Source organism: Oryctolagus cuniculus, chromosome 3 (genome assembly GCF_051225735.1).
Source record: "Oryctolagus cuniculus isolate XC-2025 breed Fujian yellow rabbit chromosome 3, ASM5122573v1, whole genome shotgun sequence".
In the NCBI taxonomy this organism is placed as follows: domain Eukaryota; kingdom Metazoa; phylum Chordata; class Mammalia; order Lagomorpha; family Leporidae; genus Oryctolagus; species Oryctolagus cuniculus.
The window spans coordinates 164,740,156-164,766,076 of record NC_142869.1 but is presented as its reverse complement, the minus strand read 5'-3'; the positions used below and the strand labels follow the sequence as shown (position 1 = coordinate 164,766,076).

The window sequence follows — 25,921 nt, the reverse complement described above, 5'->3', positions numbered from 1 at the left end:
CACTCCTCTAAAGGCAGCAACAACCAGGGCTGGAGCAGGCTGAGGCCAGAGGCCGGGAACTTCTTGCAGATCGCCCACATGGGCGGCACCCACCCATGTACTTTAGCCATTATTTGCTGCCTCCCAGGATGTGCACTAGCAGGAAGCTAAAAAAAAAAAAAAAAAAAAAAAAAAAAAAAAAAAAAAAAAGAAGAAGTAGAGCAGGCTGGTATGAGGGGTGGGCAGCTGCCCAAGCCTCTTCCCCCCACTCCCTTTCCTTTGAGTGACAGCCAGTGTTTTGTGCATTCAGACAAGGGAGGCTTCAGGCTGGACTGAGGAAGTGCCCAGTGGCCCGTTCAGCAGCAGGAGGAACAGGAACAAGGGCAAGCGGGGGGCAGAGCGGGAGGTCCATTCTCAGGCCAGGTAAGGAATGAGAAGGATCAAAAAACAGAGCCATGAAGGGAAAGCGTCAGTGGGAAGCTGGGACAGGTGCAGACAGTCATGACAACCTGAGGAGCCAGAGCCGAAGGCCATGGGGATAGGAGGCCTCCGGGAAGATTTCCGAGTGGGGGTAGAATGAAATGGAAGCCTGTTCTTTCAGGGCAGCACAGCTGCGAGCAGGGATTGACTGTAAGACAGGCTGTCCAGCCGGTGTGACTCCAAAAACTGGTCTAAAAGTGCCTCCTTAAATCAGGTACTGTGCTAGGTGCTGGGAACCTGTCGCTCCCCCTCTTCATGGAGGAGCGACACTAAACCCTGCCTAGGCTTCATATCCGAGTCACGGCACCATTATGTCGCTCCCTGTCTTCGTGGAGGAACGACACAGGACCCTGCGCTGTTCTTTTGTCTGCTCGGCCCTCCCCGGGTTTGCTGCTGGTCCTTCCCGGGTTGGCTACCATCCCTTCCACCTCCGTGGAAGGGCGGTTCCCCCTGCCACATTCCCCACTTCCGCGGGGGAGCGGCACACCGCCGGCCGGCTCTCTCGGGGGCTGCACAGGTGTTCCTCTTAGATGTTCCTGGTGCATGGTGTCTCTCTCCTCCTTTATAGTCCTCTTCCACCAATCCCAACTCGGCTGCCCACACGCCGAGTACGCTGCTCTCCTCCAATCAGGAGCAGGATCAGCTCCTGGAGGTCATCACTCAAGTTGGCAAGAGGCAGCTGCGTAGAAGCTGTTTTCTCCTCTCCCAGCACCATATTGTGGGAGAGCAGATGCATAGAATAAGTCTTAATTCCAGTAACTCAGTCCAGTCCGGGTTGCTCCCCACAGGAACCCATAGGAAATAGGATAGTGTCCCTGTCCTCAAGGAAGTAGAGCCTAGGAGGAGAGCTGTCCACTCCATATGTCCTTGTGATGCTGGACGAGCGGTCAGACTCCGTCAGAGGTGGGGACCTACGACCTGGAGACTCACTGTGGCTAAGGGTCCGGCCTAGCGAGGGCACGAGAGAGGAAATGAACCTTCACGTGCAGGGTGGTCTGAAATGTAGACCCAACAAATCCTGCACTTAGTGACTGAAGAGGGAGCACTCTGAAATTCAGTCCTGGGAGATGGGGAGAATGAGCTGGAGGCATGCAAGATGCGTTCAAGACACGATGAGCTGAGGTCAAGACGTGGCCAGGGGCCGGTGCCATGGCGCAGTAGATTAATCCTCTGCCATCCCATGTGGGCGCCAGTTCTAGTCCTGGCTGCTCGTCTTCCAATCCAGCTCTCTGCTGTTGTCCTGGAAAAGCAGTGGAAGATGGCTCAAGTGTTTGGGCCCCTGCATGGGAGGCCCAAAAGAAGCTCCTGGCTCCTGACTTTCGATTGGCACAGCTCCGGCTGCTACGGCCATTTGGAGAGTGAACCAACAGAGGGAAGACCTCTCTCTCTGTCTCTCCTTCTCACTGTCTGTAACTCTACCACTCAAATCAATAAATACAATCTTAAAAAAAAAAAAAAAAAGACGTGGCCAGTCTAGGTGATAGCACCATATCTCTAACGGAAGAGCCACGGGGTTGGGGGAGAGTCTCTGGAGACGGATCCTAGGCCAGGAAGCAGCCGATGGAGCCATGAGAACAGATGTGAAACGCAAAGCAGATTAGGTCTCGTAGGAGCCCCAGAGTTGGAAAGTAGGTGGGGAGGAAACAGGTTGAGGGGTGACGTGTAAGGGTCGCTGTCAGCTGTACCCTGGCCCTGGATTCTGTCTCCGGTGCAGCACTGAATGTGTGCTTGTGGCAGGCATGATGTCACCAGCAGCACACGACTGACGTTCTTCTGCAAGCATCCCTGCTTAGGTGGTGCACACACGAATCTGTTGATTCCCCTGGGCTGACGCTATCCTGGGATGGGGTCTACAGTAGCAAACAAAGTGGGCTGAGCTCCCGCATGGCACTTATTTTCTGATAGACAGGGATAGGTGAGACACAACATAAGCAAAATGTTTAACAAAATTCGTAGGAGAGGTGGTGACAGGTGCCAAGAGGTGCAATGAAGGCAGGAAGGAGAACAAGGAGGTGTCGAGATTAACAGGAGCCGCACTACCATCTCAGAAAGGGTGGCCGAGGAAGGTGTCTCTCTCTCTCTTTCTCTCTCTCTCTCTCTCTCTCTCTCTTTAAAGATTTATTTATTTGAGGCCGGCGCCGCGGCTCACTAGGCTAATCCTCTGCCTTGCGGCGCCGGCACACCGGGTTCTAGTCCCGGTTGGGGCGCCGGATTCTGCCCAGTTGCCCCTCTTCCAGTCCAGCTCTCTGCTGTGGCCAGGGAGTGCAGTGGAGGATGGCCCAAGTGCTTGGGCCCTGCACCCCATGGGAGACCAGGAGAAGCACCTGGCTCCTGCCATCGGATCAGCGCGGTGCGCCGGCCGCAGCGCGCCGGCCATGGCGGCCATTGGAGGGTGAACCAACGGCAAAAAGGAAGACCTTTCTCTCTCTCTCACTGTCCACTCTGCCTGTCTAAATAAATAAATAAATAAATATTTTTAAAAAAGATTTATTTATTTGAAAGTCAGAGTTACACAGAGAGAGGAGGGGCAGAGAGAGAAAGAGAGAGAGAGAGGTCTTCCATCCAATGGTTCACTCCCCAGTTGGCTGCAAAAGCCGGAGCTGTGCTCGAGCCAGGAAACAGGAGCTTCCTGCAGGTCTCCCACGTGGGTGCAGGGGCCCAAGGACTTGGGCCATCTTCTACTGCTTTCCCAGGCCATAACAGAGAGCTGGATAGGAAGTGGAGCGGCCCAGTCTCCAACCGGCATCCTTATGGGATGCCATCACTTCAGGCCAGGGCGTTAACCCGCTGCACCACAGCGCCAGCCCCAGGAAGGTCTCTTGAGAGGGTGATACTGCCGATGGTGGTGGGGGATGTTACAGAAAAAGGAATAGCAACGTTGGGAGTGTTTGTGGAGCAGCAGGAAGCCGGTGGGTGGAGTGCAGTAGTGAGGCAAGTGAGGATGTGATGTCAGAAATGTAGTAGCAGGGATGGGGGTGGGGGACATCATGCAGGGCTTTTAGGACGTTGCAGGGACTGTAGTGCTGTGAGCCATTTGGTGTGGAAGATGGGCTGTTTTCCCAGCTGTTTCCTCTGCAGTCTGTGGGTCCAGTTGGACGACATTTCCATGTGACTGAGCTCCCCTCCCAGGCAGGAGGAGAGAGACCACGCGCTTTACTTCCAGTACTGGCCATACAAACGTGCTCCATGTGATTCTCCAATCTCTTTCGCTTTCTGTGGCAACCCGATAAGCCAGGAGTGGCCGATGGCAGAGCCCCAAGATGGAAAGAACCCAAGTCCCTGTTAAGGAGCCACTCACCAGGAACACTCTTTTTGAGCATTTTGTGAACGAGAAGTAACAGCCAGGTCTGGGCCAGGCCAAATCTGGGAGCCAGGAACTCCATCCGGGTCTCCCATGTGGGTGGCAGGGACCCAAGTACTTGGGCCATCATCTGCTTCCCTCCCCCGTGCATTAGCAGGAAGCTGGATTGGAAGCAGAGTAGCAGGCACTGGAATATGTTATTTTGTTCTTTTTTTTTTTTAAGATTTATTTATTCAAAAGTCAGAGTTACACAGAGAGAAGATATGCTGAGAGAGAGAGGTCTTCCATCCAATGGTTCACTCCCCAGTTGGCCACAATGGCCGGAGCTGCGCTGATCTGAAGCCAGGAGCCAGGAGCTTCTTTCAGGTCTCCCACATGGGTGCAGGGGCCCAGGGACTTGGGCCACCTTCTCCTTCTTTCCCAGGCCATAGCAGAGAGCTGGATCAGAAGAGGAGCAGCCAGGACTAGAACCGGCGCCCATATGGGATGCTGGTGCTTCAGGCCAGGATGTTAACCCTCTGCACCACAGTGCCGGCCCCTGTTGTATTTTTAAATAGAAAAATAATGGTATATTTGGGAGGCAGTGTGTTTGTCACTGATGGGAAGGAGCAAATTGATATGAAGGGAAAGTGTCTGGAGCAACATGCCTGGGCAGGGAGGTGGGCAGGTGATCTAGTGCAAGAGGAACAGAGCCGAGTTTAGTCTGGAACAGAGCCGAGTTTAGTCCAGAACAGAGACAGTTATTCCTCAATCACAAGGAGAGAAGCTGGAATCAGCGGGCCTGGCTCTAGGTAGCTGGTGACCCTGATCATGAGAACTTGTTGTCTTTCAATACGACACTGCTGTCCGTGAAATGCGAAGCCGGGCCATGCGGAGACCCTGGTGGTGTGAGGAGAGAGGTGTGACACAGGCATTCAGCTGAACAGACAGACCAAGGAGGTGTGAGATGGTTCCAGGCAACCCGAGGAACTTCGTAAGGCCTGTGATGATCACTTGGAGGTGTTCAGACTGGCCAGTGTGTTATGTGGGCTCCTGCAGGGGAGCTCAGCGGCACGGGGCTGGCATGGAGTCGGTGAAGTGCTGGATTCAGCCAAGTGAGTAGAAGGAAGAGAGACCCAGGTGTTGAGGGCATGTGCAAGGGAGTGTTAACAATGACTGACCACAGAATCCAGGCCAGAAGATGCGGAAGTGAGGACCCAGGGAGGATGAGGGATAGTGGCAACCTGGTAGGAGGCACAGATTGTGGGCCTGGTGAGATTGAAGGCCTATCGGACTCGGGGAAAGATAGAAGGCAGCGTAGCTGCGGAGTGGGAATAGTGGGGGTGGGTGCAATTATTAATGACAAGTTCTAGGGAGGCTGGAGGAATTCAAGGTACAACAGTCCAGGTGTGGGAAGGATCATCCCATGTGTCTGTTGAAATCCCTGAGTCAGAATCAGCCCTTGAGGCATTCTGGTCTGGCTGAAAAGCCCACAAGAGCATTTCAGGCCTGGACAGCCCAGACCCTGGGAAAAAAATGTTCTACATGAAGGACCTCAGTGCGTGAGAGCCCAGTGGAAAGAAGGGGTCATCAAAGGAGGAGCCTCTTTTCTCTGAAGGGAAGCGAGAACTTCCACTTTGCTTATGGCCTTGTCCAAATGCTGACGGAGTTTGTGGACTCAAAAGGCTTCCATAGCCTTGGCAGCTCATGTCAAGAACCTCAGGTGATCACTTGTGTCATACATAATAGTGCTAATTGTTAAATTAACAAGAGTCGGCCAGCGCCGTGGCTCAATAGGCTAATCCTCCACCTAGCAGCGCCGGCACACCGGGTTCTAGTCCCGGTCGGGGTGCCAGATTCTGTCCCGGTTGCCCCTCTTCCAGGTCAGCTCTCTGCTGTGGCCAGGGAGTGCAGTGGAGGATGGCCCAAGTGCTTGGGCCCTGCAACCCATGGGAGACCAGGAGAAGCACCTGGCTCCTGCCTTCGGATTAGCGCGGTGCGCCAGCCGCGGCGGCCATTGGAGGGTGAACCAACGGCAAAAGGAAGACCTTTCTGTCTCTCTCTCTCACTATCCACTGTGCCTGTCAAAAAAAAAAAAATTAACAAGAGTCACTGTTCACTAACTTCTCATGCAGGACCTCTGTCCTCAATGAGTTGTATTATTATTATGTCTAAGGGCTCACAAAAGATATATCATTCTTGGGTGCTTCTTTAAATTTCTAAAAAAAAAAAAATGAAATGAAATTAACTTCAAGATGCAATGACTTTGAACAGCCCTTGTCTCCACTGTTGAGGACAGTTTTTTGTTTTTGTTTTTGTTTTTGTTTTTTTCTGTGCAAATTGTTGAACTCTTTACTTAGGATAGAGTTGGTCTTCTGTGTATAAAGTTAATTGAAAATGGATCTTAGTGGAGAATGGGAATGGGAGAGGAAGGAGGTAGAGGTGTGGGAGTATGGGTGGGAGGGTGGAAATAGTGGGAAGAATCCTATGTTCCTAAAGTTGTACTTATGAAATGCATGAAGTTTGCATTCCTTAAATAAAAGGTTTCTTGGTAGGGGAATACAATAATAAAAGAATATAAGGTGCGAATGCCAAAAAGAAAAAGAAATCGCTGAGAGTGAGGCTGGAACTCATTCCTGGAATCACAGTGATCCAGAACTTGTGTTTTAGTCTTCTGACCATTTCAGTGTGAAAAGCACTTCAGTGAGGAAGGGAACCATCCCACGATACCTTAAATCAAGGCAAAGCATCTCAAAAACCCATGCCAATCGGATGTTGTGCAGTTTTTCTGAAATAGTTTTTGTATAGAATGTGAAATATCATACATTTTTAAACAAAATGGTCAGCCTGGGACCGGCGCTGTGACAAAGTAGGTTAATCCTCCACCTGCAGTGCCAGCATCCCATATGGGCGCTGGTTCTAGTCCTGGCTGCTCCTCTTCTGATCCAGCTCTCTGCTATGGCCTGGGAAAGCAGTGGAAGATGGCCCAAGTCCTTGGGCCCCTGCACGCATGTAGGAGACCCAGAAGAGGCTCCTGGCTCCTGGCTTCATATTGGCTCAGCTCTGGCCGTTGCGGCCATCTGGGGAGTTGTCCAGCAGATAGAAGACCTCTTTCTGTCTCTTCCTCTCACTGTCTGTTACTCTACCTCTCAAATAAATAAACTCTTTAAGAAAAAAAAAAAAAAAGGCCAGCCCATGGCCCATCTGATGGACACTCCGAGACACCTCTGATTTACCTGTACCTTGAACCTGGACCCTCTCCTCTGAAGTCATAAGCACTGACGAAGCATGTCAACATTTCAGTGTGACGTCATATGCTGGAGCGATGGAGCCAGTGTTTCTGGGCTCAGGTCATTCAAGCTAATGAAAGAGCGTCACGCTGCCTTGTCTCACTAGCTGCTGTGGGAACCATTCCCCGGCCTCAAACCCGAACCTCTACATGGAGCACCAGGGCAGGAAGAACAAATCCAAGTCACAGAGGAGCTAGGGACGATCTAGAGCTTGAATTACAAGTGATGGCTTAGTAAGAAAAAACTGGCAAGAGGGGAGATGGAGAACCCCTCCCACGTGTCCAGTTCAGTGGTTTGGCACTGTGGCTGAGAAGATGCTGGGACACCTGCATCCCCTATGGGAGGGTCTGACGTGACTGCTCTGGGCTCCAGGCTCCCCTTCTGATCGCAGCTCCCTGCGAATGAACATCTAGGGAGCAGCAGATGATGACCACACAGGTATATGCACCTCTGCCACCCCACAGGAGAGAGCCAGGCTCCTGGCCTTCCCTAGCCAAGGCCTGGCTGTTGTGTCACTCCATTTTACTTCTATCTACCAGCATTCCTATTTCTCTCATTTTACTTCTAAAACTTCTGTTTCTCTTATCCCTGTGGCTTCCCGGCGCCCGCCCCGAGGCTGCTTCTCGGTGGCTTCCCGGCTCTGAGCCGCTTCAGCCAGCGCTTCTCTCATCTGCGCGGCTTCCCGGCTTCGCGCCCGCACCACGGCCTCGCACTAGCCCAGCGTTCCCTATCTACTTGTGCCCGGCACGCTCTCTCTGCGCGCGGCAGCCTCCGCGAGTCACACAGCCCCAGCTCACGTTTCCGCCACTGGTTGGTTTATTTTTCAGTCTAAGTTCCCCGGGCTAACCTGACGAAATGCAACCTATAGCTTACGTCTCTGCTCCCGGTTTGGCTTCCCGTCTTTTGCTCCCTGGGCTAATCTGATGGATTCCAACCTGGCTTACGTCTCCGCCTTTGGTTTTAGCTTTTCGCCTTTTGTTCCCCGGGCTGACTTGAAGAATTCCAACCTGGCTTACGTTTCCGCCTTGGCCTGCCCCCGCAGCTTCAATTTCCCTAACATTTTTCTCTACCCGGTATGTTTCCTTAAGTTTTCTTCCAACAATATTCCTCCCTCATTTCTCCTGGCTTCTCCCCACAGTCCGTATCCGAGTCTGTTTGTTCTAGCTTTCACTTTCGCTTTCGACCTTAGAGATTTCTCCCAGCTTCCCCCCGTAGTCCGTATCTGAATCTATGCCTAGGCTTTTGATAGCTTCTTCCGGCACCTTTTCCGTCCGGCTTTTCCCTAGGCTCTTTGCTAGTCTCTCTCTCCGGTATTTTCCCACTTCTTCCTGTTTCTTCCCTCCTAGATTCCCTATCCGAGTCACGGCACCATTATGTCGCTCCCCCTCTTCATGGAGGAATGACACTAAACCCTGCCTAGGCTTCATATCCGAGTCACAGCACCATTATGTCGCTCCCCTTCTTCGTGGAGGAACGACACAGGACCCTGTGCTGTTCTTTTGTCTGCTCGGCCCTTCCCGGGTTTGCTGCTGGTTCTTCCCGGGTTGGCTGCCGACCCTTCCACCTCTGTGGAAGGGCGGTTCCCCCTAGCCACTTTCCCCACTTCCGCGGGGGAGCGGCACACCGCTGGCCGGCTCTCTCGGGGGCTGCACAGGTGTTCCTTCAGATGTTCCTGGTGCATGTTGTCTCTCTCCTCCTTTATAGTCCTCTTCCGCCAATCCCAACTCTGCTACCCACATGCCGAGTACGCTGCTCTCCTCCAATCAGGAGCAGGTCCTACAGTTTATTGGTTGAACTGGAGGCAGCTGTGTAGATGCTGTTTCTCCCTTCTCAGCGCCATATTGTGGGAGAGCAGATGCATAGAATAAGTCTTAATTCCAGTAACTTAGTCTAGTCCGAGTTGCTCCCCACAGTGAGCATCTGGGGAGTGAACCAGCAGAGGGAAGATCTCTCTGTGTCTCTTTGCCTTTCTAATAATATATATACATACATAAAGTTGAAAGAAAAAAAAAGGAAAACCGCATTTCTTTTTTGAGTTTATGGTCTTACTTTCAAGTTTAAATTAGATAAATAGAAGCTTGGCGAGGCCTCTCTCAGGATGGATTCCCTCTCTTGTCCTCTGTGTGCCTCCCAAGTCTCTGCTGTTCCTTCGGTTACAGTTTCTCTTTGTACCGCTCCTCTTCTCGGACCCCCTGCTGCCACCCGGTTCTGCATCTCCTCACCCGAGCGCGTCTTCCTGGGCCTGCTGGGGCAGTGCCGTGGAGGGGGCTGTGCTCACTTGAGGTGGTGAGGAGATGGAGGCTCAGGGGTACGTGCAGCTGGAAGGAGGAAGGCCCTGCCATCACCAGGAGGCGATTCCCGGTTGCCCCGAGCTGTGGCTTTCTCCTCCCCTGCGCGCTTCCGGGGTCCCTCAGAAGCTGCACGCTGCAGTGTGGCGTTGGCAAGGGCTGCGCACTCTCCCCGGTGTGAGAGCATGGCTCAGATGGAACTTCCTGGGAACACAGGAGAAAAATGCATATAAACAACCTCCTTTCTGGGCACACAGGTAGAGCAGTCCCCCCTGTATGTGGAGGATGAGACCCGCAGTGGAGACCTGAATCTATGCATAGTGCGAGTATACACACTTCCCCTGTGTGGTTTTTTCCCCTATGCATGCATGCCTGTGATAAAGGCACAGTAGGGGATCAACAACAGCCACCCATAATACAATACAACAATTCTGCTAATATATTGTACTATACAGACTGTGGGAAGGAGGCCTGCTTCTCAGAATAGGGTATTTTCTATTCAATGCTTTTGGATCGTGGCTGAACACAGGAAACTGAGAATAAGGAAAGTAAAATTGCAGATAAGGGGAGACGCCTATACTTAGGTTAAATCGTCAACAACTAATAACAGGCCATTATAAGAATGAGTGATTTATTTCTAATTGTTTACCTTGGGAACCGTAGCACCCTGTAGTCAGACAGAGGCCCACAGACAAGGCTTCACAGTTGTTAGATGACTGAAGGCCAGAGGGATGAGTGCTGGGACAAGGGGAGGAATGTCCGGCACCCCAGGGAAGTTTGAACCCCACCCCCAGCTTTCCTAGTCTGCACCCCAACACCAGCAGTAAGAAGGTCCCACTCTGGGGTGGCACAGCAAGTTAAGCGGCCACCCGCGACACTGACATCCATATGAGAGATGAGCACCCATTCAAGTGCTGGCTGCTCAGCTTCCTACCCAACTCCCAGCTAATGCACCTGGGAGGAGCAGCGGAAGTTGGATCAGGTGCCTGGGCCCCAGGAGTTTCCAAGCTCCTGGCTTTCAGCCTGGCCCCGCCCCAATCATTGGAGCCATTTGAGGAGTGAACCCGTGGGTGGAGGATCTCTCTCTGTCTCTCCCTTCTCTCTGTAACTCTGCCTTTCAAATAAATAAATAAATCTTAAAAAAAAAAAAAAATGAAGCCTCCCTCCCCCAACCAGAGATCAAGAGAAAGAAAAGGGAGCAACAAGGCACAGGGATGCCCCGCCCCAGGGAAGGCCCCGCCTCCCCATTGAAAGACCAGCTCCTTGCTGCGGGCCACGTGCTAGCCTCAGGACCACCGACAGCACCTGCGGGGCTCTGGGGGTGGCTCACTCCCAGGTTCTACTCAGCCCCATTGGAGCTAGAAACGAATGGGCAGGAGGAGAGAAAAAAAAAAAAAAAAAAGGATTCAGGCCTCCCGTCCCCACCCGAGAGGGTTCTGGGTTCATCCTTGGGACCCCAGGACCTGCGGCTTCCTCCTCACGCCATACCTAGGGGTGGGCCCAGCTGTGGCCTGGTGGAGGCTGCCAGGGTGCTGAGGAGCGACAGCGGCTGCGGCCCAGAGGGGTTCTCTCGTTCCCACTCCCCGTGAGACAGCGATTCCCTCCAGCTGAGGTCTCGGGTGCAGGGGATGCTGTCTTCAGAGTGGGTGTCTTTCTCTAGGTCAAGGAAAGCAAGGCGTGTGTCTGAGCCCCAGTTCACAGGACCCTCGCAGACCACCGCCAACCCGCCCCAAAGGATCATGGGCGTCCACACTCCTGTCATCCTCACGGAAACCCTGTGCGGGCAGCACGGCTGTCGTCTCATTTTACACAGGAGGGATCTGAGGCCCAGAGGGGTTGAGTAACTTCCGGGTGGTCACACAGTGAGGAGGTGGAGTCAAGATTCAAAACCAGGCTGCCAGGCTCCAGAGCCTGGAAATGAGTCACCGCTGCATCAGGTGAGCAAGGCAGTGCCGGGAAAACAAGAGAACTGATGGGATTTGGCCATGCTAACTGTGCAAGACCCCCCAGCAGATTCAGTTAGCTGAACCAGCAATGGCCTTCAACCCAGAAGGCCTAAGCCAGAACCCTTTCTTGGTCCACTGGAGTTTGGTGGCCAGCAGCCCAGAAGCTTCAGTGTCACCTGAGTGGGTCAGAAGTGTACAGTCTCGGCCGGCGCCGCGGCTCACTAGGCTAATCCTCCGCCTTGCGGCGCCGGCACACCAGGTTCTAGTCCCGGTGGGGGCGCCGGATTCTGTCCCGGTTGCCCCTCTTCCAGGCCAGCTCTCTGCTGTGGCCAGGGAGTGCAGTGGAGGATGGCCCAAGTGCTTGGGCCCTGCACCCCATGGGAGACCAGGAGAAGTACCTGGCTCCTGCCATCGGATCAGCGCGGTGCGCCGGCCGCAGTGCACCGGCCGTGGCGGCCATTGGAGGGTGAACCAATGGCAAAGGGAAGACCTTTCTCTCTGTCTCTCTCTCTCTCACTGTCCACTCTGCCTGTTAAAAAAAAAAAAAAAAAAAAAAGAAGAAGTGTACAGTCTCATTCCCAGCCAGACTGAATGAATTAGAATCTGCACTCAGACAAGATCCCCAAGAGCACTGTGTTTAATGAAGGTGATAATGGAGCCAGCATGGCGGTGCAGCCGTTAGACCTCTGCCTGCGATGCCAGCCGGCATCTCATAGGAGCGCCAGTTTGAGTCCAGCTGCTCCACTTCCAATCCAGCTCCCTGCTAATGCACCTGGCAAGGCAGTGGAAAATGGTCTAAGTCCTTAGACCCCTGCACCCACGTGGGAGACCTGGATGGAGTTCCAGGCCATCTTCTACTGCTTTCCCAGGCCATAGCAGAGAGCTGGATCGCAAGCGGAGTGGCCAGGACTCAAAACCAGCGCACACATGAGATGCAGGCACTACGGGCAGTAGCTTTACCCGCTATGCCACAGTGCTGGCCCTTCAAACAGATAAATCTTAAAAAAAAAAAAAAAGTGTGGGAAGTGCCCCTCCACCTCTCCCTGCCTTGAGTTGAAATGTTCAACCACATAGGTAAGTTTTGGACCTCCGGTTTTTCCAGCTGTAGCTCCTTTTTCATTTGAAAGTTCCAGGAGACGGGATGGAAGTGTCCTTCCAAACCATCCAGCACCTGGCCCAATGGGAAAAAGGGGGTCCAGTGGGCACCCCAGGGGGGCTCATTAGAATAAGCCTAGGAACATCTGGGGTGTGGTGGCTTCCATCACGCCAGATGCCCTGAGACCCTGCGGATCCTAGCCGTGCTCTCAAATCCTAGACATGAGTTACAAATATTCTGTATCTCTGCTTCCTTCGTCCCTGACCTCATGGGGAATGTACGCGTGACAACGGAAATGAGTCACCTCAGTCACACAACTGCCTGGGGGCTCCTTAGCAGCTCTGCCTGTCATTTGGATCAGCACTCGGGGGCTGGCAGCTGGGAAGCTGCAGCCACAGGTATGTTTTGCTCTCCCACTACCTGTTAGCTTTTCCTGGGCTTTAATTTTTTTCCGTGTCAGTGGGATGTCATAGAAAAATCCAGATCTGGGGCTTCTCATGAAAAAAACAGAGCATCTGGTGGCTCCAGGCGCGTGGTCCAGCACAGCCACTACTAAAGCCTCAGTTGAACTTTAACACTGTTCTATCACCCCTGTTACCTCCTCAAGGAGGAACCCAGTGTCAGCTGCTGGTAGTTTCGCTCTGATTGTCACCTAGACCTTTACCTGTTTATGCCACCCGCAGGTGTGTGGATTTGTAATCCCTGGGGTGAGTGGCAGTCGCCTGAGCTCCCGGACAGCCCCGACCCCTCTGCGTTTCTAAGTGTCCTAGGGCCTCAAATTCAGGAACCCTCTACCAGAGGCATGTCTGTGGGTACGTTCGGAACTCCCACTGTGTCTGGGCAAGACGGTGTTGTGAGGTGGAGGATCTAGAAGGCTGGGGAGGGGTTCAGTGGAGAATTGGAGGTGGGGGCAGGAGTGGAACGGATGAGTGAGGAATGGAAATGGAGAGTTACAGGTTGACTCGAGAGGAAGATCAGAGCTGGAAGTGATGAAGAGGCAGAGGGCTGCCATCAGAGGAGGCAGGGAGTGGACGGGCCAGGAGGGGGCAGGCACATGCAGGGCCGTGCCTGCCAAGCAGAGTGGACTGGCCGTGACTCACCGAGAACCTGGAAATAGGGAACCGGCTTCCCTATCTGGAATTTGTCCTGCTCCCTTGCACGCACCCTGCCTCGTCTACTTTGTCCAGCTCTGGTGTGCTCACCTGCTATGACTCAGCTCAGACCCCACATCCTGGGCCAGCTTCCTGGGAGGAGTGAAGGGCCCCACCCTGGGTGCTCCTTGGGCAGCCCAGGCATGAGCTTTGACTATGGCCTGGAAGAAGAGCTGTGAATTTTGGAATTTGCCCACCTGACTCCACCAAATTATAAAACTCCTTGCAGTAGGCATCATGTCTTTTGACCCCCAAAGCCTGCAAGGGTGACTGGCGCTTAGCAAGTGCACGGTTTTGAAGGGATAAATGAATGAATGAGCCAGTGAGAGATTACCACAGGCTGGAGGTGATGAAGAACATAACAAGAATTTTTGAGAGCAAAGGAATTGGTAGGATTGGTACCCACGTAACTCTGGGGGCTGAAGAGAGCAGAGGGACTCATGCTATGGCATGAAAGGACAAGGGCAGCCCGAGAGCCCCGGGGAGGGTGGGAATGGGGACCTTATGGCTGCACCTGCTGAGCGGAAGTTCCCCAAGGCAGGGCACCCCGTACCCTCGTTACCTGAGCCATCCTTTTTGGTCTCCACCTTTTTGCTGCTCCTGGGACTCCAGCCATTTCAGGATCAAGGAGATAAAGGTCAAAATAAAGGAAAGAGCATTAAACTGGGATTTCAAATCTCATTCCTAGTTCATTTCTCCTGATGCCAAAGCTTTAGAGACAGCTATAAATATGAAAAAGCCAGCTGTGGCTATATTGGTGCATTGTGACGTGCGTGTTAAAGTTGCAGAAGGAAAACCAGGGAAGCAGGAGGGGTTGGAGTGGGAGGTATGGAGCTGATTTTGCCACAGAGGAGGAGCTGTGCCTCCATCTGCAGAGTCCTGGATCTCAGCCACTGATTTTTACGGACTGGTAAGCTGCCTGTGGTTGCCAACGTGCAAAAACTGGTCATGACTGCAACCAGACTAGAACCTGCTAGAACGGAGGAGAAAACATCCTGCAAGCCTTCCGCCTGGGAAACTAGAGGATGGAGCTACAGGGCAGCGCAAGGCAATGAGCGAGGAATGAAGAGGAATGAATTTCTCTGCAGTTCTTGCATCCCTCTGCCCTGCTCCCTACGCGCCAACGCAGGCCAGGTTGCCACGGCTTCCCAGCCCATAATTCCATGTCTCTTTTCAACCTCCCTTCAAATCAACTGTGGCAGCCACAGCCAGCCTGACCTTTTTAAAATGTAAATTGGATTGCATCACCTCCCTGTTTGAGATGCGGTGGAAACTGCCATTACCCTTCAATTCCTTTGCATGGCTTCTCAGGCCCAGGCTGGCCAGGCCCCTGCCCCCTGTTTCCCGCTGGCCTTCTGTGCCTTTCAGTGAATGCACCAAACTCTGCCCTCCGGGTGAAGCCTCCTCCTGACACCCTGTTTCTTCCCTCCCCCTGCTCAACTCTTCTCCACCCTCTATCTGGTTCTTGCCCCTTTCTCCTCCAGGTCTCAGCCTCCTCTGATCTTCTGGGAACATTAAAAGCTGCCAGGGGTGGACGTGGCGCTGTGGCATAACAGGTTAAGCTGCCGCCTGCCTATGGACACTGGTTTGAGTCCTGGCTGCTCCACTTCTAATCCAGCTCCCTGCTAATGCACCCTGGAAGCAATGGAAGATGGCCCAAGTGCTTGGCCCCTGCCACCCACATGGGAGACCAGGAGGGAGTTCCTGGCTCAGACCTGGCTGTTGTGGCCTTTTGCGGAGTGAACTAGCAGATGGAAAAATCTCTCTGTCACTCTCTTTTTTTTTCTTTTTAAAAGCTGCTTCAACAAGTCTTGCTCACTAGAGCCCAGCACTCGCCAGCTCAGCCCTCTCATGCAGAAATTCCTCAACTCCAGATTTCTGTGTGACAGATGAGTGACAGTCTCTAGGATGGATTCTTTACCCCCAGGCAACTGCCAAGTCCTTTTCTGTGAATGCTTTCGACCTCCTGCCAAAGTTGGGGTTAACAACACAGGTTAATGAGCTCATTTAATCACAGCCCTATCTGATAGGATGAGGTTGGCACAGTCTTCTTCCCCTTTTACAGGTCTGAAAGCAGAGGCCCAGAAAAGCTAACCCATTAAGTCCTGCATTTTCAGTACTGTGACTGCTTCAACAACATTGAGACTTAAGTGCGTTAAAATTGCTTGGAAATCACAGACTCGAGCTTATATATCCTTTATTATCTATTAAGAATGAAAATATAGATTGTCATATAAATTATACACTGGGACAATATAGAATATTTTACATATAAACAGGACGTTGGATAAATATGCTACCCTTTCATACATCATACAGTATGCAAATAAGCAACTTTCAGGACCTGCTCAACAATCATTTTTGATGCAAAGGAGCAAAACACTTCAGACAGGGTTCCATTACATTTTTGACAACGTGTTGCTGGATTCTCATGATATAGCTTGTTTGGACACCATCTTTATCCTTGTCATTTGAGAATGACATGGCTTCTCACGTCAAATCTGCTATCACCTTGAGCAGCAGCAGGTGGGGCAGTAAAACACCTGTGCCTGCTGATGGTTCCCACTGCAGCTTTTTAAGTGTAGACGTGTAGACATCTCCCAAAATCCAACACATTCATGAAATCTTCCTTGTCTTCGCTCACAATTTTGTGAATAAGCCGTGCATGTATGATACACATATCAATTATTTGAGTAAACAAAGGCCAGTTTCATTTTGTACCTCTAATAGAAGTGGAATATTTGGAAACCAACCAATCATGTTTCTCCACACTGCCACTGAAATCATTTGGTGCCCAATACCTTTGGCTGGTGGTACCAACCACAGTGGCTCTACCCTATTTTGCTTTTCCATTCTTGAACTTTGTCAAGTGGTTCCGTTATATCACAATTCATCCCAACAATGCCATGCTTATCATCTAACCACTCTACAATGAATGCGTCCTTGCTTGTATTGAATCTGTAAGCCTAGGACCCTTTTGCTGGCTTTCTCAGCAACATTACCAGTTTCAGAGGACCCTTGTTGAGTCTCGCCTGTTTTCTCTTATGGTGCTGTAGTTTGGAACCCAGTATTTCAAAGGTGTACAACAAGTCATAAGCAGCGAATTGATTGTCCAAAAAAAATCAGGGTGTGATTGTGGATTCTCTGTCACTTCAAGCATTTGTAGAACTACCCTACCCCTAAGCACACAGGCCACAACTTGTCAACAAATAACCAGAAGCAACAACAGGTTAGCATCCGTCCGCCGCAGTGCAGCCCACTACACTTGCCATGCAGTATACATTGTCCCAGTGTGCTATTTATAAGACAGCTATTTTCAAATGCCAATCATCCAAAACACAGTGCATCCCTTGAAATAAAATGACAACCTTGTTCTACAAAATGCTTTCATGAATGCACTTTCTATATTATATTCCGGTTAGACACATGAGCTTCTGTTTAGGTGATCATTGAGTAAAAGCAACTTTTGCAGTCAAGTGTATGCCCTTTTCACCATGAATTTAAACTTGCTTTTCTGAAAAGAACAGAACTCTTAAAGGATAGCATTTATTTCAAAGTTACCATGGTGGTATATTTACTGCCTAACGTTTGTATCGCTGTCCTAAACAGAGGACGATGGGACATAATGCTTGGGCCTAGGCCTGTGTGAGCTCTGAACCCCCTGGGGTGGCCTCCTCTGAGCTCTCTTTGCTCTCCCTTTGCCAGCGGCACAGAAAGGAAGGTGACTGTCCTAGCTCAGAGCCACCGGTCCCGCTGGTTCCCGTCCTAACAAAAATCTCCTCTCTGACACTTTCTCTCTCCGAGTGACAATTACCAGTTCATTTTGGTCCTCCCTTTATTCGTTTTAAAATGTATATCTTTGAGAAGGTGAAAGAGCGTGTCCTCATCCGCCGGCTCACTCCCTCACTCCCCAGTGCCTGCAGCGGCTGGGACTGGTCTGGCCTGAGGCCAGGAGCCAGGCACTCAATCCAGGTCTCCCATGGGGGTGGCAGGCACTCAACCGTTTGAGCCATCACCTGCTGCCTCCAGGGGGAGCCTTATCAGGAGGCTGAAAATGCAGGCGGAGCCAGGAGGAACACGGACACGCTCATACGGGACACAGGTGTCCCAGGAAGGGTCTGAAAGCTACACCACATGCCAGCTCCTCCCTTTTACATTACAGATAACACGCACTAAGAGCCCGGCCCTCACTATCTTTGCGCACTGGTCCTGGTCCCCTCTGATCTAATATTCTGTATTGTCTCTCTCGTCCCAACCAGTCTTCAACTCAATACTAAGTCATCCTACAGGGACAGTTCTAACACAGGGAGGGTGGCTCTGTGCCACGGAGCTTTCCAGAACAGGCTGTACACTTAGAAAGCAAGCACAGAAGCCCCATACAGTACAGAGAGAAGCCGAGCGGGCAGGCACATGAACCCAATAAGTAGACCATGCTTTAAATGATGTTTGGACCTGGCACTGGACTGGCAATCAGGCCTCACGTTTCCACCTGTGTTACTAACTTTGTGATGGAGAGCTGCTTTTCACTTTTTATGAAGTTGGGCCTGCCATGCTTATTAAGAGCAGCACCGGTGGCCCCTCTTCCAGGCCAGCTCTCTGCTGTGGCCCGGGAGGGCAGTGGAGGATGGCCCAAGTGCTTGGGCCCTGCACCCGCATGGGAGACCAGGAGGAAGCACCCAGCTCCTGGCTTCGGATCGGCGCAGCGCACTGGCCATAGTGGCCATTTGGGGGTGAACCAAAGGAAGGAAGACCTTTCTCTCTGCCCCCCTCTCTCTCTCACTGTCTAACTCTGCCTGTTTAAAAAAAAAAAAAAAAAAAAAGAGCAGCAACAGAAGCGGGCGAAGGGAGCTGAGAGAGGTTGCCCTGCACTGAGGGTGGAAACTGGATACTGGGGGCAGATTGCCCGCCCTGCCCGTGCTCATTCACCAGGTTCCTCGGCTGCCAGACTCACGGCCCAGACCATCGGAGCCGCAGACGGCCTGCCCAGGCCAGCCGGATGTAAGTCCTGTACCTGAACTGGTTCTGCGGGTGCAAGTCGGCAAAAATCTGAGAGAGGGCCTCGCTCTCCGCCTTGGCCATCAGCTGCAGGAGGCTCTCGCTGGGCTGGGGGGCTCGGGGTTTCTTCTGCACTAACTAGATGGAGAGAAGGAAAGAGAAGCCAGTGGTTAAGGCCTTCGCGTCTCTGCATTGACCTAAAGTCCAGACTCCAAGGTGTTGCAGCTCGAACTCTTCCAGTCACAGCAGCTGCTCAGGGGAGGGGGCCGATCCTGAGACAACAGCTGTGGTTTGCTACCCCTGTGTAGGTATTCATGTCCACCAGTACCCTAAAAATATTGCCTTCATCGAATGCCTGGTAACATAACTTAGTAGATAATCTATTCCTATTAACATGAGGCCACTTCAAAAAGTTTATGGGAAAGGGAACTAAAAGACAAGTTTATTGGGGCCAGTGTTGTGGCAAAGTGGGTAAAGCCGCTGCCTGCAACGCTGGCAATCCCATATGGGCACCGGTTCCTGTGCCAGCTGCTCCACTTCTGATCCAGCTCCCTGCTATGGCCTGGGAAAGCAGCAAGGGTGACTCAAGTGCTTGGGCCCCTGCCACTCACGTGGGAGACCCAGAGGAGGCTCCTGGCTCCTGGCTTTGGCCTAGCCAAGCTCCGGCTGTTGCGGTCATTTGAGGAGTGAACCAGTGGAGGGAAGATCTCTCTCTCTCTCTCTCTCTTTTTTCAAACAAATAAATAAAACTTTTTTTTTTTAAGGGAAAGCAGTTTATTTGGTGCAAAAATTTTGAAATCTATATTTCTTTCCCATAAACTTTCTGAAGATCCTCATATAATTTTGCACCAAAATTAACATATCTCTTACTATCATTTTTCTATAAACTTTTTGAAGTACAAAGGGACAGGGAATGACTACAAATGGGCAAGGTGGAAATAGTCTACAGCTGGATTGTTGTGACGGCTGCAGGACCCTGTAGAGCTGCCGGGAGGGTTCAAGGTCACCACACTTACAGTGGGTGAACTTTAAGGGTGTCAGTGCCGTTTCAAGACAGCTGAAGGCTGAGCCGGCCTTTCCGGGCTGCACCGCCTCCCTGCCCGGCTCTGGCCTCGGCTGGAGGCTGGCAGTGGGGCTCCCTTACCTTAGTGTCTCCTGAGGGGCTGCAGTAGTTCTTGGGGACCAGGCAGTGAGTGACAAGGATCCTGGGGTCCTTGGTGGTGATGGACAGCCCCTCCTGCAGAATCTGAAGCAGTCGGATCCAGAAGTGGAAGACGGTCTCCGGGTGGTCAGGGTGCAGCCGGAAGTAGTAGATCTTCTCCGTGACCGTCCTCAGCCGCAGGACGCGCTGGAGCCGGTCGTAGACCCGGAGCTCCACAAACTTCAGCGGGAGAATCCTGAGGGCACAGGGAACACACACATCGCGGCCTCGCTGTGTCTCAGCTGACCTTATCGTCCTTGAAATGCAGTGGCGCCTCCAGGGCTGAGGCGTTAGGAGCAGGTGAGCTCTTAACGCCACATGCTCAGATCCGGGGGCTCACACACACCTGGAAGCTGGTTTAAAATGCAGAGAACAGAGGTGGGCGTTTGGTGCAGCTGCTGAGCCCACTCACCAACAGGATTGGCCTTATGGTGCACTGGGTTAAGCTGCTGCCTGCAGCACCGTCATCCCATATTGGCCCCAGTTCGAGTCCCAGCTGCTCCACTTCCCATCAGCTCCCTGCTAATGCACCTGGGACATCAGCAGAGGAGGATGGCCTAAGTGCTTGGGCTCTTGCAAGCATGTGGGAGACCAGGATGAAGCTCCTGGCTTCAGCCTGGCCCAGCCCCAGCCATTGCAGCCATTTGAGGAGTGAGCCACAGGAAGCAAGATCTTTCTATCTCTCCCTCTCTCTCTGTAATTCTGACTTATAAATAAAGATTTATTTTATTTTATTTATTTTATTTTAAAGATTTATTTTATTCATTCATTCATTCATTCATTCCTTCAAAAGGCAGAGTGACAGAGAGGGAGAGAGAGAAAGATCTTCCATCCATTGGTTCCTTCTATCCGTTGGTTCCACAGCCTAGGGCTGTGCCAGGCTGAAGTCAGGAGCCAGAAACTCCAGCCCAGTATCTCATATGGGTGGCTGAGGTCCAAGTACTTGAGCTATCTTGTGCTGCCTTCCCAGGCACATTAGCAGAGAGCTGGATCAAAAATGGACCACCAGGCCTGGAACCAGCACTCTGATATGGGATGCCAGCAACGTAAGTGGCAGCTTAACGTGCTATGCCACAACATTGGTCCCAGGAGTCATCTATTAAAAAAAAAAAAATGGGGCTTCACTGTGGTGCAGCAAGTTAATCCACCAGCTGCAGTGCCAGCATCCCATGTGGGTGTCAGTTCGTGTCCCAGTTGCTCCATTTCCAATCTGGTTCCCTGCTAATGCACCTGGAAAGCAGCTGAAGATGGCCCAGGTACTTAGACCCCTGCTACCACGTGGAGACCTATAAGAAGCTCCCGGTCCCAGCTATTGCAGCCATTTGGGAAGTGAACTAGTGAATGGAAGGTCTCTGTCTCTGTATAACTCTGCCTTTTTTTTTTTTTAAGATTTATTTTATTTATTTGAAAGACAGAGTTACAGAGAGATGTAGAGATGGAGAGAGAGGTCTTCCATCCGCTGATTCACTCTCCAGATGGCCACAACAGCCAGAGCTTCGCCAATCTGAAGCCAGGAGCCAAGTGCCTCTTCCTGGTCTCCCATGTGGGTGCAGGGGCCCAAGGGCTTGGGCCATCCTCCACTGCTATCCCAGGCCACAACAGAGAGCTGGATCAGAAGAGCAGCAGCCGGGACTAGAACCAGCACCCATATGGGATGCCGGTGCTTCAGGCCAGGGTGTTAACCCACTACACCACAGTGCTGGCCCCATCTCTCTGCCTTTCAAGTAAATAAATAAGTCTTTTAAAAAAATAAAATGTAAATATCTGAAGAAACCCTCCAAAAATTCAGAGTCAGTAGGTCTAGGATGTGGACTAGAAATCTGCATTTCTAAAGATTTATTTATTTATTTATTTGAAAGGCAGAAATACAGAGAGAAAAGGAGAAGGGGGTAGGGAGAAATATCTTCCACCTGCTGGTTCACTCCCCAAATGACTGTGATGGCTGGAGCAGGACTGATCCAAAACCAGGAGCCAGGAGCTTCTTCCGGGTCTCCCACACAGGTGCAGGGGCCCAAGCACTTGGGTCATCCTCTACTGCCTTCCCAGGCCATGGCAGAGAGCTGGATCAGAAGTGGAGCTGCCGGGGATGCTGGCAGTGGCGGTTTTACCTGCTACGCCACAGCGCCGGCCCCCAGATTCTGCATTTTAGCCTTCATGCACCATGCCATGTTCCTGGCACCCTGTCTGAGAGAGAGAGAGCCCAGGAGTAAGAGAGCTGGGGACACGGGGCTTCGCAATTTCTTTCTGGACAGCAGAGAGGGAGCTGGCCACCCATTTGGCTTGTCCATTCCCTGACTTGAATTCCTCAGGGGCTCTTCTCAGAAGACTTAGGGCTCACGGAGCTGGCTCTGAATCTACCACCGGGCTGTTCTCACTATAGGTATACCCAGAACACGATGGGGTGGGGGAGGTGGGAGCATGGAGAAATGACAGGTGTTCCCAGGCATCTGGGAAGAGCTAGAGATTCTGAGTCACCCCCCGGGTTATTTTAAGAAGCTCAGCCATCAACACAGGGCTGTGTCATCCCGACAAGCATGACGTCACCGTGGGTGACAGTTCCGACAGTCATTTTACCAATGGGAGAACCGAGGCGTAGTGACCTGTGACCCCCAAATTGAGTTCAGTTGGTTGCATTGCTGCACCTTCCCAGCAGGGCTGCGTCTGCCAGGCCTCATGCCTCCGTGCCCTTGGCCAAAGGCTGGGAGGCCTCCCAGGAACGCAGTGCGCTAAGGGGGCAGCAGACTGGCCCGTCCGTCCTGCTCACATAACACCCCCTTTAGTCCCATTTGGCTTCCGTCCTCCCAATGGACCCCTGTCTTGGGATATGGGTGTCTATAAAAACAGATTTCACTGCTGTTGACTCCTCTGCTTTCTCTGACCCTGCGTGCAGGCCCCGAGCGGCCTCCCCTTTGGACACACCCCTCCCCCTCTTCTCCGAGAGTCCCTCTGCACGGCTTACCTCTTCAGCATGATGCGTGGGGCTGTGGATGGTCTGTTCCAAGTCTGGCTCTGCCCCTGGCGCCATCTGACGCTGGCCATGAGGAGGATGTTGGGAAGGGGCAGGCAGGGCACGGAGGAGGTCACCCCAAGGGCCATGGTGTTGGAGGCTTTGTAGATGTCTGTCCAGTTCCTGCCCTTTTTGACCTGCAACGCAGCCCCCAGGCTCAGCCTGAGCATTTGGTAGAAGCAGCAGGATGTTTTAGCACAGGGGTTCTCAGTCTTGGCTCTGCCAAGTTCATTGCTGGGGGGGGGGGGGAGGCTGTCCTGTGCACTGTGGAAAGCTTGGTGGCATCTCCAAGTGCATCCCCACTCCCTCCAACTGTGACAACCCAAAGCGTCTCCAGACATTGTCAAAGGTTCCCTGGGTGGGGGAGGAGGAGGCAATACCATTGCTCTCTGAGAAGCGCTGTTATAACGTATATGGGTTGAACCACTGTTCCCTGGCATCTATCCTATTTCTGTGAGGTCTCCCTGGACTCTTTCCTGGGTTTTCTTTGGAAAACTCATCCCCTTGGCGCTGCTCTGGGGGGCCCCCTTATCTCCTGCTCCTTCACCCAGCAGGCTGGTCACCTCCACTCCACAGGTGCACAGGTTCTTGGCTCTCTCTGGCCCAGGCACGGACACAAAACTGCACTGAGCGCCTGTTGGATTGGGCGCTTGGCTTGCGGCGTTTGCATCGAAAGCCCAGAGCCACCCAGCACTTTCGCAGCAGAGGAGGCTGGGATGCAGAGTGTGTGCGCCTCCCAACAGCAAGGCAGACGACTGGACTCTGAGCCCAGGTCTCTGTGGGACCCCAGCCCCTGCGCTCTCACGGAATCGCCTTTCTGGCCCTAACCCGCACGGGGCCTCTCCTTTTACTGCCTCTTTCTTCCTCTGCTTCCAGGCGGCAGCTTGGAGGAGGAAAAGCTAACTGGGGACTTGGAATACGAACCCCTGACCTTGGGCCCCCTGGGGACAACCGTCCCCAGGAGAAGCACTGTGGTTTGAGGGACCGGGCTCCGGCTTGGGAACGGATGTGGGAGAGTGGAGGGCTGTTGGGAGCCACCCAAGAGTACCTGGACAAAGTTGCTTTCAAACATCACGGAGTCAGGAAACAGGTTGAATTCTGGAGAATGAACCATCTGGCAGAGCAGCCCCTCCTCCACACCCATGCTCACGCCAGGGTTCGCTTCCCCATCCACAGCCAAGAGGCCCCTGAATTCTTCCCAGGCGTTCAGGGCGGGGAAGGTTGGATAGGATCTTGTGACTTGTACCGTCTTCTTTGGTTTCCACCAAGGCGTTCTACGTGGAACTGATGACAACATTTCTGCACATGCTCAGGGGCCTGCTGCACGTCCGTCCTGGGATCTCTCTCTTCCCTCCTGGCCTTGGGCTGCTGGCCAAGCCCGGGGACGGCCAATCAGCTCACAATGATGAATGGATGACATCATGCTAAACCAGGGCTGGCCTGCAGGAAAGGGATGAGCAGAGGAGCCTCCCTTTTCTTCCGGCGTGGTTTTTTTTTTTTTTTTTTTTTTTTTTTTTTTTTAATACTTACGTACGCCCTGATGTTCTGCAGCCCTACTGGGGGTGCCCAGGACACAGATCTCCCAGGATCTGCTGAGAAGGTGGTGAGCAAGACAGGAAGCAAGAAAGGAGGGGCGCTAGTGCTCGGAGGAGAATGCTCTCCCTTTCTTTGAATGCAACTTAAACTCCAGCTTCCCCAGCTGCGTGTGAGCTGGGCCCCCACCCCCGGGGTTATCTGCAACACGGACTTTTGTGGCCGGGCTGCTGCCACGGCCACCACCTACTGCTACAGGATTTCTGCTCCCTTAGGAGGTCAAAAAGCGCCAAACAGTAGAAGTGATTGGCTTCTTGCCTGGAGGCCAGCGTGTGGGCATGCCAGCTGGGAGAGACAGAACCCCGATGAGCTGAGTGACAGCGTCTCTCATCCCTGGACCAGACCAAGAAGGAGCCCCACGGGTGGGGAAGCTAAGGCAAGGGCAAGGAGCCAAGTAGGCGGGCCCCTAGTCAAGGCCACTTCAGGGTCAGATGGTGTCCTCATTGGGACAAAATTCATTCCAGAATTTTTGAAGCAATGTAGTAACTGTCCAGGTCAAAGGTGACAGGTTCGGAAGACTAGTTTGACAACCACTATGCACCACTAGCACGGGAGTTTGATCCTGTGTTGCATTATAAAGTCAGAGAAAGAGAGAGAGAGAGAGAGGAAGGTTCACAAGGTCTGGAGCCCTCAGCCCCTCCCCTGGCCATGGAGCCCCCACCCTGCTCTAGCACCTCCCTCACTCTTGGCTCAGTCCTGTGACTTCTGAACTCACCGTCCTGGCTTCATCATGTTTGCCACTCGGGAGGATGTCCTCGACGGTAACGTTCGCTAAGGATGGGGTAGAAACCGCGGCCCGTGGTCCACATGGCCCTGGAAACAGCCTGGAAACCGAACACACAGAGCAGAGCCATGCTCAGCGCTAAACGGAAGCGTAGCTTTTCCCCGTTGAGGCTTAGCCCTGTTGGCAAAGCGTCTGGGTTTGGGTACACGGTTTGTGTGCGTTCGTCCCTACAGGTGTGCTAAGTCCTCTGTCTCTGTCTCTGTCTCTGTCTCTCTCTCTCTCTGTCTCTCTGTCTCTCTCTCTCCTCCTCTGTCATGCTGCCAAATAAATGTTTTGTACAAAATGAACCTTCTGGCTGTTGTCTTACTCCAGTACCCATTGTTTCCATCTCTTTAGTATTAGAATACCTGCAGTATAACTGGGCACAAGATTTCCCAGAATATTTCCTGGCTCCCTCGCAACTAGCTATGGCACTGTGAGTACTTCCTGGCTCAAGTGCACGGTGCTACCTCTAGAAGCAATCACTGCAGGAAGAGGGTACACTTCTGTTTCACTCCTTGTTCTTTCCTCTGGCCAGAATAAGACTTGATTGCTGGAGCTTGAGCAGCCCCATTGGGCCATAAATGGCATAACAAGATTAAAAAAAGGGGGGGGGGGGCTGTGGTTCCTTGATGATCGTAAAACGATCGTGTTGAATGTCACAGCCCTGAACTGTGTACTTTCAGACTTCTTTTATGTATGACAGAAATAAATTTAGGGTAGGGCCGGCGCCGCCGCTCACTAGGCTAATCCTCCGCCTAGCGGCGCCGGCACACCGGGTTCTAGTCCCGGTCAGGGCGCCGGATTCTGTCCCGGTTGCCCCTCTTCCAGGCCAGCTCTCTGCTGTGGCCC

General features: G+C 52.5%; 1 protein-coding gene across 3 annotated transcripts; it reads right to left on the bottom strand.

Moving 5' to 3' along the window:
* Positions 1-9,052: 9,052 nt before the first annotated feature.
* GARIN1B (golgi associated RAB2 interactor 1B) lies at positions 9,053-24,718 on the bottom strand. 3 transcript variants are annotated; one of them, XM_051849768.3, is made up of 7 exons: positions 23,762-24,718; positions 22,666-22,850; positions 19,650-19,902; positions 18,522-18,643; positions 14,073-14,116; positions 10,806-10,973; positions 9,053-9,521 (listed from the first exon to the last, which is right to left on the bottom strand). In XM_051849768.3, exons 1-7 carry the CDS (start codon positions 24,008-24,010, stop codon positions 9,508-9,510), a joined length of 1,035 nt encoding a protein of 344 aa, XP_051705728.1. In that variant the 5' UTR covers positions 24,011-24,718; the 3' UTR covers positions 9,053-9,507. The 3 variants fall into 3 exon arrangements, 2 of the variants coding, with proteins under 2 accessions (XP_051705728.1, XP_089184678.1); XM_089328552.1 differs by lacking the exons at positions 9,053-9,521; positions 10,806-10,973; positions 14,073-14,116 and having other exon boundaries at positions 15,691-18,643; positions 23,762-24,153; positions 24,244-24,718; XR_016231018.1 differs by lacking the exons at positions 10,806-10,973; positions 14,073-14,116; positions 18,522-18,643; ... (1 more) ...; positions 22,666-22,850; positions 23,762-24,718 and adding an exon at positions 9,967-10,420.
* Between the last annotated feature and the right edge of the window lie 1,203 nt (positions 24,719-25,921).